This window comes from Opisthorchis viverrini (genome assembly GCF_000715545.1).
Source record: "Opisthorchis viverrini unplaced genomic scaffold opera_v5_127, whole genome shotgun sequence".
Taxonomy (NCBI): Eukaryota; Metazoa; Platyhelminthes; class Trematoda; order Opisthorchiida; family Opisthorchiidae; genus Opisthorchis; species Opisthorchis viverrini.
Genome location: NW_008751785.1, coordinates 331579 through 349288, shown reverse-complemented (window position 1 = coordinate 349288; position 17710 = coordinate 331579). Strand labels below are relative to the sequence as shown.

Genomic DNA, 17710 nt, shown 5'->3' with positions numbered 1-17710 from the left:
TGGGCCAAAACATGACAAGCGCAACCCACAACCAGTTGGCTGAATTCGTATGCTTCATTCGATTAAATATGCAAATAAATAATCGCCTTGGAGACTGCTTCAAAGAAGTCGATAAATGAAAATAGGCTTTTCCTGATAACGCAGACAGGATACACACAACCACACCTCAGTAGTTATCCTTTCATTGGGAAACGTGTGTTCAGCATCGAACACGACGGACTGTTTCACTGTTTGCAGTAATCAAGATCTCGCATGTAATCGCGAGATCAGCACTTTCGAGACGTTCGACGTACAGTCGAGTATACCGTCTTGGAACGTTTCAGTTAACGAAGGAAGCGTGTAAACGAACCAAGAGTAACAGTAACGACAATTAGCAAAACTGGTCTTAAACGTGTGCAACCTATATGAGTATAACTGCAGACTGCAGTAGGAAAGCACGCAAAAATGTTGTACAGCTTGCAGATTGCCCACCGATGCACTCAAGGAATAGACAACTAATTTGACTGTACAGTGGATTTGGCCGAGTGCACTAGCCCCAGCCGATAAAAGGGGCACAGAATTGCGAACTCGGCGACCATGGAAGCAGGAAATCTACCCATCACTACCCATCACGTGTTGGAGTACGCTGAATATTCAACACAGTTTATTTTCGATGGTCACCGTAATAAACCGGGCAGGGTATACAATACGTTCGTGAAACCACGTGCAACCAGCGGAGTCAAAGATATATACAGAGTCCTCGAAGAAGATGAACAACGGGCTAAAAATGTGAATCAGTGTGAGGTGGTCCCTGTAACCATCATGCGTGGCGCAATGGACATCGACATGAGCTCTTGGAAGAGCAGTTTGCATGCATATGGCAGTTTCACCAGGGATATCTGGAAGAGAGAAAGGTACGGACACAACGGCTTGATGGCGGATTAGAATGGAAAAACATAAAAAATATTCGAACACATCTCTGAGGCGAAAAAGTACTCCCATATAAGACCATGCGTGAGGCCTGTCATTCCGGCTTTCGGGCATGTTCCTAGGTTTGCCCTGCACAAGTGCAACTCTGAACACCAAGGTCACAGGCCTAGCTTCTCCGTTCAGTTCAGCATACCGGAAATATGCTAGCTCTTGCTATGTTTCGGTGGTCAAAACTCGAATATGAGACCTAAGTACCGTTGTTGAGGTTACGACAACCTCTCTATCCAGACTCTACAGCTACGAAGTTAAAGTGATTTCGAAGCTGCTGTAGCGGGCTGTGCCGATGTTAGTATAGCCCTAATTTCGCGAACCGAGGCTTCATTGCTCGACTGGATACCCGTAAGCAGCCAACACTGAGCTGTCCGACTCTCTACATCGAGTGAAAAACTAGTGATCGTCGGAATATTCAACACTGGTGGTTGATCTGTTCGCCAACTCTGGCTACTGGCTTACTGAATTTGAAGGTTTGCCAATTTATATCAATTGAAATGGGACAAACTGAAGTCGGCCGATTTTCTGTGCCAGCTTTCAGAATACAAAAATACAAAATTTGCACAACTGGTTTTCGTGCTAGATGCAAGTCACGTCGCTACACTTCCTCAGCTAAAGCTAAGTTGATCAGTTGTGTAGGTAATGCAGCATCAAAAGTAATGAATCCTTCTATTTCTAGAAAACCTGACTGGTAGGCTGTGTTGTTAGTGTCTAAACGGTTTTTCCAGAGGTCTCAACACACAGGCGCCTACCACATCAGCATGTAATTCCACAGTTCGTAGAAACATTTTCAATCAAAGCGGTTTGGTTTCTAGAGAATGGTGCTCCATCACACCTGGCCTGAAGCACACACATCGAAGAGACATTCGGAGATCGCTGGATCAGGAGGACAGGGCCCTTGGCTTGACCAAAACCAAGTCCCATGGACTATTTATTTCAAGATGTTTAAAGCGATGTACCTGCAGCAATACGTCAAGAAAACTTCAACGGCCACAACCAAACACCTTGAAGGAGTGTGGAGTCATCCAAAAGGCTTACACACATGTGTTTCTCATGGCAGAATGTTGTGCGACATTTAGAAGAACTGACGGCTAGTTGGCTTACACACATGCGTTTCTCATGGCAGAATGTTGTGCGACATTCTCTCTTAACGTGTAAAGATGAACGTCATACATCATGCAAATGAAGCACCCCTTCTTGTTACGGATTCCGTAAACAGATGTCCACAAGAAGTGTTTTAGGAGGATCTAGGATAGTGATGCAAACTGCTAAATATTTCCAACAAGGATGAAACAGCCGTACACTACCTATAGACTTTTCAGCATAGACTGGCTTCACTTACAGGACGAAATCTCCATTAAACTATGTTTGTTCGAGCGTTGATATGAATCCCAATAGCCGGACAACGACCTACCAACAGAGCACTCACCGGCGAAATGTGTATAATAAATCTGCTTTGATCTTGAGTAACCATAATTCGCGCAATTTCCCTGTGAACGGTCATGTATGTCAGGTGAAATCTTGAGCGACATAATGTAAATCCTGCTGTGGGTGTTCATTGGATTTGTAGTGTTCATATTCACAGCACTCTCGTCTGGACACTCGTCCTCCTGTTCTGGCGTAATTACTCTGGTGAGCTCACCCCAAGAGGAAGGAAGAACTGGACTCGAGTTTCGCCCTTATCAGAGCTCATCAGCAGTGCACGTTCGCCTGTTCAGACGTGAGAATTGAAATGTGTCAGCCTGCGCTGGTGGGGTAGTGGTAACACGCTCGCCTGGTATGTCACATGTCTGGAGTTCAAACCCCGGCACGGCCAAGGATATGCACTGCTGATGAGATCTAATAAGAGCGAAACTCGAGTTCAGTGCTTCGCCAGTTTGGTGTGGACTCACCAGAATAACCTAAATCGTATCTTCCGGCGCAATCTTAAGCCTATAGTGGTTTCCAGGCTCCTCTAGATTATGGTGCGCGAAACGCCAATATGGCTAGCCACTTGTCTTTTTCTGTTTCGGCTCAACCTAGGGCACATAAATTTTAAGATGTCACTCAAGGGAACTTTCTGCTGAATTCACGACCAAATTGATTCGGGCTAAAAAAACACGCCACATGTCCAGCAATTGCGGAGTATCCACGACTCTGGTATTGATTCGTGTGTTCGTCCATTTGTTACTCATGTGTATTGGGAACGTCAATAAATACTGACAATGTTTAACAGAAGCTATCCCATATTACATGCAAAAAAGGAGAATAAATCTATTCACATATTTGGAACAAAAGGACATGAGTGATTTTTAAAGCCACGAATGTGGTGAGATTCGACGTGTTGAGCGGCGTGAAGAGCGCCCTTCAGCTCTTAAAGATAGAGCACTTATCTCACCGCAACAGTGATGTCACCCCAACCCAATACCTGGTGTCACGACAACAGGTAATATGGACGAGGAACTTGTCTTGGCCTCTAGAACAATGGAGACTGTAACAGTATGGACAGGCAGCACAAAACTGAACCTAGATAGGGCCACCATCAATATAGCTGCGACACTCGTGCCGCAACGACAAGGTGTACGGAAATATTGTGCAACTTGACCACTGTTGTGTTTGGGGTATAAATGACTGTACAGTGAATTGGGACAAGTGCGATACCCGCAACCAAAAGGAGGGGTTGAGTAGAAAGTGGGACATGGAGCAGTCAGTGATTAGATGGCCGACGTTGAACGCTGATTATTTTTGACGTATATTGCAGTAAACGGGACAGTGCATACATCGGTGCACCGGAATCAAGAAATCAGTTTCCGTGGAAAAAACAAATCACCTTTAGAAAGCTATCCGCATATCTGTGCAAAATTTGGAAGACATCCAAGACAAACAAGTCCGGCAAAGGAATATATTCCAGTGCTATCAGAGTGAATTCCGACAGGTTCTGGTACATCTCGCATTCCATGAGAAAAGAAAAGAAATGGACCGAGTACTTTCTAGAGCTTCATAGTAGAGGGTAAATGGAAACAGACTTTTCCTGATAAAGCAGACAGGATATACATAACCACACCTCAGTAGTTATCCTTTCATTGGGAAACGTGTGTTCAGCATCGAATACGACGGACTGTTTCACTGTTTGCAGTAATCAAGATCTCGCATGTAATCGCGAGATCAGCACTTTCGAGACGTTCGACGTACAGTCGAGTATACCGTCTTGGAACGTTTCAGTTAACGAAGGAAGCGTGTAAACGAACCAAGAGTAACAGTAACGACAATTAGCAAAACTGGTCTTAAACGTGTGCAACCTATATGAGTATAACTGCAGACTGCAGTAGGAAAGCACGCAAAAATGTTGTACAGCTTGCAGATTGCCCACCGATGCACTCAAGGAATAGACAACTAATTTGACTGTACAGTGGATTTGGCCGAGTGCACTAGCCCCAGCCGATAGAAGGGGCACAGAATTGCGAACTCGGCGACCATGGAAGCAGGAAATCTACCCATCACTCGAACGTGTTGGAGTACGCTGAATATTCAACACAGTTTATTTTCGATGGTCACCGTAATAAACCGGGCAGGGTATACAATACGTTCGTGAAACCACGTGCAACCAGCAGAGTCAAAGATATATACAAAGTCCTCGAAGTAACCATCATGCAACGACGCTCAGAGACGACGTGACTAGACACCGTTTTGCTAGACGCACTGCCCGAGCACTCTGTGTTAATTTCACCATAATCTATTTTACACGAAACAAATAATGGGAAAGCTCAAGGCCGTTTTTAAGGACGAACTCATTGTACACTGAGTAGTCATTTACCCTTTCAGTTCAGTAACTTTAATCAACATGAACAATTCAACAACAGACAGCATGAACCACCGCGTAACCTCGAGTAGCAAAAGCCTAGATAAAGTATAGGTGCGAAATGAGTTTGACGGATAGCGCACCGAACACACCGAATACGGTGAAGAAAAGGTGAGGTGCTGGTATCGAAACATAACTGGTAAACTTTCCTATGCGCGGAATACCCGAAATGTAAAAATACGGGAAACACAAACACTAGGCTAGTCATTCTTGATATACCTGAGTTGTATTTTTGCAGCTTCGACATTCGTAGGTTTTATTCCGTTGGTGCGCAATAGCAATCAACCCACACAAATTGCACACGTAAACCTGATAGGGATCACTGGCGAAAAACAAGCGCTCGCGCAAAAATTGCGCTGCTCCATGGGCGATTTGGCAATCCCGTTCCATTTCGCCGAAACGGAGACCACCATCCCGACTACGGCCCTCCATGGGTTGTCTGTTGAGTATTTGAACCGGACCACGTGCTCGACTGTGGATTTTGTCATCGACCATATGCTTCAGGCGTTGATAATAGGTGGGCCCGAGAAAAATTTGAGAATTCAGCTTCCGGCCAGTGAATCCGTTGTACATGATCTCATTGCCAGTATGCTGATAGCCGTATTCTTGAAGCAGCAAAGAGATCTTCCTCACATTCACGGCATCATTAAACGGTGTCGCATCACCGATTTCGCCTTTGTTCGCACTAACTTTTCCCTGGGAGAGGTGGGGTCAGGGAAACAAATTTAGGTGAAGGTAGCGTATATCGAGGAGAAAAAAGTACAAGCTTGAAACGACCGACAATCACATGCAACGGGAAAAGGTAACCTCCAAACACACTCGCGACCCAACTATAACGGACCGATAAAACAAGAGTTTATACAAAATAGTAGAAAAAATAGCCGCTCGCGAATATCCATGAAAAGATAAGAGCAACCTGTCTGACCTCCTATGATATTAATAATACAGCAGAAGCTGAATACTGACGGTAAGTGCACTTAGTATGTAAGTAAGAGCCTTTCTACTATTGAACACTTGTAGATGGATGGGAGGACCACTACCAAAGTACACACAGCGCTGCCCACAAGTTTCATCGAGATTAGAAACACCAAGATGCAAAGAAATCCAACTCGGAAAGTGACCAAGGTCCGGCTGACCAGTGAATCAGGGACCCGATGGTAATGGGTCCTAATGAAAAACAGCAAACAACTCTGACATAAAGATCACAATTACGTAAGGGGAGGACGCCGTATAATGGAGATACGAACCTTCCGTGTGGTATGAAGTCGAAGGGAATAAACCATAAGGGGAGTTACCAATGCGCTCGAATCTGTACCGATAGCTAGACTATGTTCCTGCAGCAACGTGGTACCACATGTGGAATTGACAAGTCTCGTATTGAAAACTGTAGAGGCTATTGGAAACGCACTGTTATCAAAAGAGTTTCGGACAGCTAGATCTAGGATGATGAGTGGAATCAATCGATCGTTTGTACATTCCTTCATTTCAAAAGAGCACCAGTGTCTCTAGTTGTACAATAGGCCCCCATCCATACAAATGATAATCCCCGATTGGGAGGACAATGAGCAAATTCGAAGAAGTCGAATGCCTGGTACACACAAAGAATCGGTTCCTGATTACAGGAAGACAAAACAATTGCAGTTTGTTCACAGACTAACCTGTAAGCATTCAATTAAGTGACCGATAGTCATACGACTGGGGATAGCGTGGGGATTGATGATGATATCTGGAGTAATGCCTTCACAAGTGAACGGCATATCTTCTTGTCGGTACCGAATACCACAAGTACCCTTTTGTCCATGCCGACTGGCGAACTTGTCACCCACTTGCGGAGTTTTGGTTGTGCGCACACGAACCTTACAAAATTTGTTCCCCTCGTTGTTCCATGTGATCATGACTTGATCCACAATACCGTACTCACTTCGCCGCATGAATACGCTGGCATCTCGCTTGGTGTATCGCCGTTGTCCACCTTCCATCTGTGGACGTATTAAGCAAGGGAATGAGCTTTACGGTGGGAAGTGAAAGGACCACTCAGTAATAGTGTGGAACGCAAGGTATGACGCTTAACAGGAAAGAAAAGTAAGGTGAGATTGCTGTCAGGATTACGATCTCCCCATTCACGATGGGTTCTTTCAACATTAGTTTCAGCTTCAGCTGCTATTGACTCGTGACAATTCTAGATACTCCAGCAGTCATCAAGGTATCCAGGTGAACGACTAAATCATATGCGGTGAAAAAACTTTGCCCACCCCTGGGGGACAAACTAACGGGAAGCTTGATACGATGGACTATTCAATAAACGAGCAACGGGTGACTAACTCCATGTCAACCACCCTCAGAAGCGGGTGACTACTCCATGTCAACCACCCTCAGAAGTAAAACAAGATGTAAACATGCTCATCTAAAATATGTCCTTCAAGGTTACAAAGAGTTTTGATAGCTCAGGGTTAAAACCAAAATGCATCGGTCCAGGAAGCTCGCCCTGGAACGAGTACACTGCTTGGTTACCATAAGTGATTGCTGCTGAAAGAATCGAACCAAGTCGTTTGATGGGGAGAGGTCTCCCAGTGCATAGCAGCTGGAGGACCCAAGTGAAGTGCCAGAAAGGACCATGACTTGAAGTACGGATAAGTCGAGGTTGTGTACCTGTACAACAACTGTGGCTCTTACCTCATCCTCATTCTCCGGTAAGGTTATTGTCTTCCCAATGAGGACATCATCACCAGAAACACGGGTACCAGGAGCAATCAAACCATCATCATCCAGCTTGTCGTAGATGGCATGACGCATACCTTGACATTGCTGCGGGTTCGGCTTTTCAAACACTTCCTCCTGATCCATTCCATGGCGAGCCTCCTGATCCTTGTAAGTTCGGTAGAACTCCGACCGGAAAAAGCCCCGTTGTATAGCACTTTCGTTTAGGATGACAGAATCCTCTTGATTATAACCCGTGTATGTTGCGATCGCTACGATCGCATTAATACCTGTATTAAGAATCGATAAATAATTCACTTAGGAAAAACACATGAACAGGGCACGCAAATGAACCACTGCCAACATAAGAGGAAAACGAAAGGCGACCCCATGTATTCAAATGAAGAGCCATGAAAGAAGGGAAGTTGGGAAAGCAGGTTATGACGATAACGATGAGGATGAAAGCGCATGTAAAAGGTTTAGACTATGCGATTATACTGGTGAGGAACGGAGAGCCAGGTCTGGACATTCTGCAAATGAAGAGCCATAAAAGGGGAGTTGGGAAAGCAGGTGATGACGATAACGATGAGGATAAAAGCGCGTGTAAAAGGTTTAGACTATGCGATTATACCGGCGAGGAACGGAGAGCCAGGTCTGGACATTCTCATGAGGGGTAAGTGATTTGTGTAGACGAACGTCTTCCATTACAGTGAATAGCATTCTAGTGGTGAATCCCCTGACCTGCTGACCTGGAAAAGTTCTAAAAACAAGGTCATTGTGATGGTGACATTGGCTAACACTTTTTTTCGAAATGAAACGAATGGATTACCTACCAGCGGGGAGCTCACGGAAGCGCAGGTATTCCATCGATCGAGTAGCAACCAGCGGTTTTTGTGGATAGTAGAGAACGTTCGCCAACGTATCCATCCGTGTGTGGAAATTGCTGATGTACACACCCATGGCTTGTTTACCCATAGCACTTTGATAGGTATTTCTTGGTGACTGGTTATGATCAGGGAACGGAATGATGCTCGCACAAATGCCAAGAATCATGCTGGGATGAATCTCACAATGGGTATGCGTTTTACAGTAGTGCACTGCAGCTTGCATTTCAGCCAGCNTGCAGCTTGCATTTCAGCAGGACCCATAGCAATCATCACAGTTTCTTCCTCCAGAGTGTCTATGTATTCCACCACTCCACTCAAAACCAAATCTTGCCAGCTGTTAAAGAAGATGTGGGAAGGTAACTCTAATGGGCGAGTGAAGCGATAATGACATCGGCATTTTAGCACTAAATAAAAATAAGTGATAGTTTGCAAGTAGCGCAAGTGAAATAACAAAACAGAACAAGTTAACCTGGCGTTACCGCACCACAATCATTGCAGGGAGTTTACACTCATGAACATTCTGTCAGACTATCATATACTGGAAACTTGAGTGCAACAGTGTTACTGATGATTTGTAACCCCAACAAAAGCGGGGTCAATGGAAAGGAAGTTTTTCCTTATCATCTTTGTTCTTTAGGGGCAGGCTGAATTACGTTTCATCTCAGTATCCATCACTCTGATTGCCTGACGCTATCCTTTCAAAAGATTTATGGAACAAAGTGTACGGATTATCAGGTTGAAGGCCAGCGGGTAAACAGGAATCGAAAGAAGGTAAAAGAAATGGCAATCTGAAATCGTATCCGCTCGGCTACCTATGCCACTCAATCGACATAGGTAACACATGATCAAGGTACTGTAGTCTATGTGCTTCTCTAGTATTGCTGCAATCCAACAGGCAAGTCCAAAGACAAGATTTTCCGACAGACTGAGAAAAAACAACCGAAAGTCCCATATCTGAATGAGAGAAACACGGCCATAAAAATTCTACAGATATATTTGTCCTCATAACCAAGGAAAACCCCAATCGAACCAACAGACCTTGGAAGTTTATTTATGTACAGAAAGCCTCAATAACTGACCTATAACGATTGTAGGCCTTGTCCTTTAGGAACTCGATGTGGCTGCGTTTCAAGAGCAGCTTTCCTTTCTCCACGATAACCAACGGGCGACAAATGCGACCAGCATCGGTATAAATTCGGATTTCTTGATCTCGGTAGTCACGTACCATGCTTACTTCACTCACAATCACATCCACTTGGCGACGCAATTTACGCAGAGTAACCATCAAGTGGTCAGGGGAGTTGTGAATTCCAACCCAACAACCGTTGACGAAAATTTTACAAGTTCTGCAAAAAACAATCAAAATTTAACAAAGACAAGGCTTACTTTCCAATTGCGGAAGGAGCGATTTCTTCCAAATTTTCCATACTCCACTCTTCCAAGAATTCAAGGATTGGTGAAGGTTGGCTACCCACAGATATGTAAGCCATCAAAGCCAGATTTTTCACCAGGCCTACAGCACTTCCCTCGGGGGTTTCAGCGGGACAAATCATACCCCACAAGGTGTTGTGCAACTGACGTGGTCTGGCAAGCTTGCCATCGCGACCGATGGGGGAGTTCAGCCGACGAAGATGTGATAAGGTGGATGCGAAAGTCAATCGATTGAGCACCTACAGAGCAGTAACAACCTTCGGGGCAAATATGGATACTAACCTGAGACACGCCTGGTCGGGCCTGATTAGCCTTCTTCTGATCACCCCAGTTACCAGTAGCCAGAGAATACTTAAGCCCATCGGTGATGATCTGACTACGAATTGCCAATTCCAGGTTGAAGTCTTTTCCCTTGTCAATAAATTTCTGAGCATACAATCGAATCTCTTTCGTTAGATTTCTGAATAAGCCACGAAACAGGAAGGCTAACAAAGGCCCTGCTAGGTCCAACCGCTTGTTCCCGTAGTGATCTCTGTCATCAACATCCCGCCGTTTCAGAGCAGCTAAAAGTAGGCGATGCACCATGTAACCAAGGAAGTAGGCTTTGCGCGTTTCACAAAAATCTGAAACACCAACATGAGGAAGTGTTTCTTTCTGTAAAATCTCCTTGGCGTATTTGATACGCTTCTCCTTTGTCACACCGGGACGCGCACCTCTTGAACCAATGAAATTCAGTGCAACCTTTTGTTCCTGAGAGAAAAGCAAGTTAAAAAGTGGATCACATTAACTAACCTGAATCACAAATGCATCATCCAAAGAAGGCTTGATCATTTCGCGCATTTCCGTGTCATCAAAGTCATAGATAATATGTTCGAGGATATCTCGGTCAGCAACAAATCCAAGAGCACGGAAAACGATGAGTACAGGAATTTCTTGTTTGATATAAGGGAGAATAGCGACAATACGCTGTCCTATCGTCGCTCGCTTGCTTCCATCTTTGCCACCACGAGCCATCATATTTATCCACAATGTGCTGGCTGGTCGAGAGCTGTGCTCTAGCACCGAACGGATTTCAGTTTTGTAGGCATACTTGCTGTCCTTCTGTCGAAATACGTAAACTGTAAATTGTTGAATGTGGTAAAAAAGGGACTGGAACTAACCGGTGTTTGTCGCCATCTTTTCTTGTGCAATCAATACTTTTTCCGAGCCATTAATAATGAAATATCCTCCTGGATCAAGGGGACATTCATTCAGTTCAGCTAAGTCTCGATCACTCATGATGGAAAGCAAGCAGTATGTAGATCTACGGATTGGGTTCAATGGACTAAGCTGAAAATACCCACCTTAACATGATGGGAATTTTTCCAATGAATTTCTTTTCAAGTGGTTTTTCCTCTTCGCCATCATCCCGAATGATTTTTTTCATCACATCTACGTAAAGAGGTGCCGCGTAGGTCAAATTGCGCAAGCGAGCATCATTTGGCGTCATGGGAACAGAGGATCCATCCTTTTCCCAGTGAGTTGCTTTACTGAGATAGATCTGCTCAAATTTCAGCCGATACTGAACCTGAATAAAACAGAATCAGCAATATTAGCTTTAAAACTTACAGGTGTTTCCAATACGCCACTTGTGTGTTGTGCTTCGGCTTGTAATTCGATGATAGGTGAATCCTCAACTATCTTCTGAATTGATGTCTGAATGAATTCGTCGAAGGAGTCTAGTTGTTGTCGAACGAGGCCCTTCTCGTCGAAATAGCTGCTAATCACAATCCAACAAGCCTCTTGCCACATGTCAGGAGTAATCTCATCGTCCTCTGCATCACGCTCATCGCCATAGATTCCATGCCCACCATCATCTTCCTCGAAGTCTTCCAACTCTTCTTCTGCATAGAAGGGGTCTATGATATACAACAAAATTAATGCAAGTGGTGAAAATAGACAGCTACTTAATTACAGAACTTCAAGTGTGTTGGGAATTTTACACACCTGGCTAGATCCAAGATGAGGCCTGGCCCGCACGTGGGGCGGCGTTTTGTGATAGAATCCCTGAACTTAGTACTAGATATGTGGGTCAAAAACAGTGAGTACCACATGCTGGTACTCAGCTACAAGCAGAACTTCAATTGTGTTGGGAATTTTACACACCTAGCTAGATCCAAGATGAATCCTGGCCCGCAAGTGGGGCGGCGTTTTTTGATAGAATCCCTGAACTTAGTACAAGATATGTGGGTCAAAAACTGAGTACCACATGCTGGTACTCAGCTACAATAATCAAGGTCAAGCCTAACAGCAGTCTCCGCCACCAGGCGATTTCCTTTGAAGGATTCCGTACTGAAACACCACTCCTGGTATAAGTGGATCAGATAAGAAGTATGATCAGTTATGGTAACAGAGTAAGTCAAATGAGAAGAGAATACATGTGAGTAAAGTTCAGACGAGTAGTCGCCAATCATAATGCCACAGGCACCTCATTAGTTCGGTCAGCTAGCAGTTTATCCTCCAAAAACGGAAACAATGTTCTACTCTGATACGACCTTCGGATGCATTGAGGGTTAAACATCAACAGAACCGTTTAGCTGTGCCACCCCTCACCGGGCGCGTACCCGTCGTATAAGTGGAAGGGAGCATAGGGATCGAGACACTGCCAGGTTGCCCAAGAGAGTAATAGAAAAATCAAGAAGGATTCGAGTCACACGCCACGCAGCCAACCATGCGCAGTTTACCCACCGAGATATCTCAAGTTAATATTGAAGGGATACTTTCAATTGTCTGCAGCAATTATGTTTCTGACCTACAGACCAGGATTAAACGACACCGTTTAATTTGCTTTTAAAAAAGCTGGTGTTACGCTGATGCCGTATCGTGGATTGACAAAGCCTATCTTGAGCTNGCGTAGCACATAACCGAGCCACCGTAGTCCGTGGTTGGATGGATGTTTTCCCGGATGGAAGTACCTAAAACACAACCAAATACCCGTTTTCTATTCACCTAGTTACTAAGACGCTGACGCCATCGACAACCAGCCACCTGAAAACGTCTCACATCATCTGTCCGCAAAGACCATGTCTCGCACCCACACAATAGCCCTTACTGTAGCCGGGTACACGTGACTCTTAAGATCTGGTAATATGCCTTTTTGACGCCACAAGTGACGCAACTTAGCAAACATGGATCGAGTCTTTGAGATTCGCGCACTGACTTCATCAGATACATTTCCATCAGAGCAAGTACATCTGCCGAGGTATGTAAAGTTTTCCACAACCTCCAGTGATTATTCTTGAATTGTAGGGGATACGTTGGAGACCGCACGTTCTGAAGCATGACTTTGCACTTTGAAATCTTGAGCTTTGCTATTCGAAAACTAACCTAATATTCGGTCAGAATACTGGGACGAAAGCAACTACTCTGGTAAATGAGTTGATCAACCACACCGATCGCATCGTCTGGAAGCGTTAGGCCTGGAAGTGGTTCTTGCAAGTCTTCCAACAGATGTGAAGCGCACAATAAATCGCAAAACAGAACTATTTAGTTTAAATGTCATAGGGTTCACTCGTCTGTGCATTCAGTGTCTATAAGTGAACGCTTTGTAAGCATCTCGAAATCACAGAAGTCAGAGGCTAACAGAATTCTTCTATGATCATATCAAGAAAAGGTAAGAGAGAAACGGAGGGACGGCAGCATTGGCTGACACCAATGTATGAGGCGAATTCCGGTAACAGCCTACACAGACCTTCGCTCGCCCATGAGGACTAGCGTAAAACGCCTCTAGTGGGCTCGAGACCCTAGTTATAATATCACTACCTGACAGACACTACAGCAGCTGTATAAAAGATATCTGGGACACGAGGAATAATTTACTTCATAGCTTTCAGAGTAACGCCTTCCGTCGAACTCGACAGAGTTCTGATCAAAAGTTCCTCTGTAGTTTATATTTTGCCAATGTGATTGATAGTTTCTGTCGCAGCTGTAACCAAACCTGCTAACTAAGTATCTCCCTGTAGTATCAGTGTACTTAGTAGACCGAGGCTTCATATGTGACTGGTGGCCTTCCTCATCAAAAGTGCACGAGTTACTGACTGAGTGCCGAGCTAGTAGAATATCTGGAGGTTGTTCTATCGGGTTTCCCTTGCTCGCGCTGAATTGTACGGATTTCACCTAGAACACTAACTACAAGCAATGCTTATCGTCCCTCGGTGTGGGTAAGTACAGCCGAGACGTTTCTAACCAACACAATAATCACATTTCACCGCCGGACCATCATTGCTAACAACTAAAGCATCCAGTACCCATATCTCTGGCTGAAAACAGTTTCACACGACTTTCAACACCTCTAGTTGCATCGGATTCCTCAGGGATTTTTACTGAAAGAAGTTGCAGCGAATTGTTACTTTGTGTAGGTTAGATGAGATTGAAGGAAGAAATTCTGCGTTCAGTTTTGGTTGCATGAGATTTAGAAACTTCAATTATCCGTGTCGGCTCTGTCCTGTAAAGCCTACTTTACCACAGTCCCAGGTACGTTTGTCCCTGTGTCAGCTGGCACTGTCATCTGTCGATATTAGCCCAAGTTGGACGCTCTACGAAGGAGGCTGGACCGACATCGTCCTTAAAAGTTTAGCAGCTGCCACCTCACATTTGTGCGGGGGGGGGGGGGGAGGTTACAGATAAACCAGACTCAGAGCCCAACCAACTATGCAGCCGACAACCTAACCTTACTCGAAAACTCATCCCAGAATACACAACTGAAAAACGCCCGGTGGAAATCCTGCTTGATGCTCACGGGTGAGCATTTTGCGTGCTGCCAGGAGACTATGAAGAATCAGTGACGCCAGAGGTCTTGTTATGACATCATCATCATCAAAGACCGCAACATCAATGTTGACACTGATGCTTCACTGTCGTACAACCATAAGGTTCATCTCATATTTAAATCCCTAGAGTGAAAAGAAGAGGAAAAGTCTAGGTGAGGGAGGGGACCTAGAGCTGGTTTACGTCAAGCATTCTGAGGTGCCTACACCTCCAAGCGCACAATCATACAATTTGAAAAGGAACTGACGCAACGGATGCCACTGATATCCATTAACCGCCATTTCTTGCAGTCTCCAGCTGAGCACAGGCGAGGTCACATTACCTCATTCCACCAACAACGGAACACTTCGTATTCGAAAACAGACTTCGAAGTGTCTAGGGCTGTTGCTGAGGTCGGATGCACAAAAGTTGCAGTTGAGTGTGATGCATGGAGAAAACAGTTGTCAGTTCTACTACTGAGGCTTGCGGAGAAAGTATTCACCTTGGTGTGATGGGGCGGGAGAGAAAATACTTGACTTTAAGATGGGGAGTGTTACCACAGTAGTGGCCCGCTGAAAACGTCTCACATCATCTGTCCGCAAAGACCATGTCTCGCACCCACACAATAGCCCTTACTGTAGCCGGGTACACGTGACTCTTAAGATCTGGTAATATGCCTTTTTGACGCCACAAGTGACGCAACTTAGCAAACATGGATCGAGTCTTTGAGATTCGCGCACTGACTTCATCAGATACATTTCCATCAGAGCAAGTACATCTGCCGAGGTATGTAAAGTTTTCCACAACCTCCAGTGATTATTCTTGAATTGTAGGGGATACGTTGGAGACCGCACGTTCTGAAGCATGACTTTGCACTTTGAAGGTGCAAGGTGCATGCCAAAAGATGGTATGATGGTGGTCGGTAAATTCAACAGGGCTTAAACTTCGCTTTGGTCTCCAAAGATGAGGGTGATGTCATCTGCGTACTCCAGATCGACAAGGCTCACACCAGCAACAATTTGAACACCGGGATTTTGAAGGTCATCCAGCGTTCGCCTCATTAATTCATCAATGGCGAAGGTGAACAAGAATGAAGAGAGTGGACATACTTGTCTGACATCACTTTTTGTAGGGAAGCTTTTGGAGAGCTCATCATACATTCTCACCCGCCCAGAAATATGGGAATATAGGGATTGGATTATATTCCATCTTCTGGGGCATACCCTGTTGAGCAAGTGTAATTAACAGCACTGACCAATCGACAGGATCGAACGCAATCTTGAAGTCAAGTGATATCAAGATTGTGGGTAGTCTGTACATGTTAGAGCAACGCCAGATGTACATATGACTCATAATCTTTTGTACGGGTTATGACGGAGTCGAACTCACACCCACGTGCTTACTACGTTCACTGCAAGTAGACTTTTGAAGATGGGTATGATTATCGACTGGATCCATTTGTTGGGACAGATGGCTCCGTTCGTTTTGCACCGTGTTTTGCCAGCAGCAACTGCGCGTCACCCGGCGCTGACACCCTCAGACAGCTCGAAATCAGTCTTCAAGCCTCGACGCCCAGTCTGTCTGGCTGCTCGCACAGTGAAGAAAACAAATCAACAAGCTGCTCTTGCTCACACTGGGCTCGCTTGACATTGATGAGTGCTGTGTATCAGAAACAAGAGTTCAAGATGCAAGCACAGTGGTTGAGCTAACTGCCCTATTACTCTCCACTCGTTTCTAGTTGTGTATGTCCGGCAATCCATAGGCCGCTACGGCAGGATATGCAGGGATTGGTAACGTCCTAAGTCACTGAGCGAAAAGACCCTTGTTTGGATGTTGGTCCATTCACCGAACTTGGCAATCCGACTGCCAAACTCGGCGGACAAACCAACCCAAGAAGCGCACCGAGCTGCCTACATTCCGCAACATTGCCAGATCCTTGCTTGACTAGATACCCGATGATAGTCGCCTCTGCGCGGTACGTCTGGTGATGTGCGTGAAGGAGTCTCACAAGCGGGAAGTTGATTGCTGTCTATATGTGATGTCTGCTTACGCTTCGATCGATTGCAGTTCTGATACCATTGAAGGCAAGTTTTATGACGCCTTGAATGCTATGTTACACCGAGTTAAAAGCCCAGATATCGTTGTGGTCGTCAGAGACCTGAGTCCACAAGGCTTAGCGCACCTGAGACTCAATTAGGTGGTCGACACGTATAGGATTGGGTAGGTGCGGAAAATGGCGAACGACTGCTTCAGTTATGTGCTGACCGCAGACTGTTTTATGTAACACTAAGTTCTGAAATGGCCGACGGCTCAGATCAACAACTGACTGCCGCTCGTTTTGGAGCACATTAGTGGATTCCGACCGCGCGCTCTTTCGGGGTCGCTTCTCCCTTCATTTTCCAGGGCGACGTAAGACGCACCAAAATCGCTTAGCAACTGAGAAACTGGCAAATTCGTACGTTGGACGAATTTACTGGGGTCGTCTTCTGGAATCTCTTCCAAATGCTCCGCTCTTTCGGGCTTCTCCCTTCATTTTCCAGGGCGACGTAAGACGCACCAAAATCGCTTAGCAACTGAGAAACTGGCAAATTCGTACGTTCGTTGAATTTACTGGGGTCGTCTTCTGGAATCTCTTCCAAATGCTCCACCACAGATGAAAAAGAGATCATCACCTCTTTGCACAGTGCCGAAACATTAACCTGCGGTACGGCACTATCAGGCCCAGGCACGCAGTGAATATCAGACTGAACAACAGCACTGCTTGAATCCCGGAGAAATGTCCCACTAGTCTCGAACATAATTTGGCCCGACGAATTATCAGAAGTCAAGTGAAAGTGAGAGTACGTGTCGACCGTGTTTGATGGACCGGTGGGAATGGAAGAGACCCAGAAAGCCAGCAGTGCCCGAAGATTATTTCAGTTGGTCCGCGCGACCAGGCCCCGGGAACCACAAGTGAGCGAAACCAACCATCCAACTGCTGGGACAAATAATTTCGTGACCACCCGTTGCCACTCATCTGGAACCTGCAGCTTAAGCAGAGCTCCTAACGGTTAACCTGGAACCCTCACAGGCCTCGAGAGTCTATGACTGCATATGTTCTCCCAAGCACCAC

The 17710-nt window shown here is 45.3% G+C and overlaps 2 protein-coding genes across 2 annotated transcripts in view; one reads left to right on the top strand and one right to left on the bottom strand.

Moving 5' to 3' along the window:
- Positions 1–552: 552 nt before the first annotated feature.
- Positions 553–11722, bottom strand: T265_13991 (hypothetical protein; the record flags this gene model as incomplete). Its single annotated transcript, XM_009171548.1, is given in 13 exon segments — positions 553–878; positions 5018–5494; positions 6457–6777; positions 7472–7785; positions 8329–8560; positions 8566–8716; positions 9462–9728; positions 9769–10052; positions 10096–10563; positions 10606–10931; positions 10974–11116; positions 11157–11380; positions 11422–11722. Coding segments are annotated over 13 exon segments (3612 nt in total), but the record flags the coding sequence as incomplete, so codon positions are not given.
- Positions 11723–17472: 5750 nt separating this feature from the next.
- The window catches only part of T265_06300 (hypothetical protein), a gene marked incomplete at both ends in the record, with an annotated part of 3821 nt that continues 3583 nt past the window's right edge, over positions 17473–17710 (top strand). The window contains one exon of the mRNA XM_009171527.1: positions 17473–17647. Within this exon, the coding sequence (XP_009169791.1) occupies positions 17473–17647 (175 nt within the window). The remainder of the gene's footprint in view (positions 17648–17710) is intronic.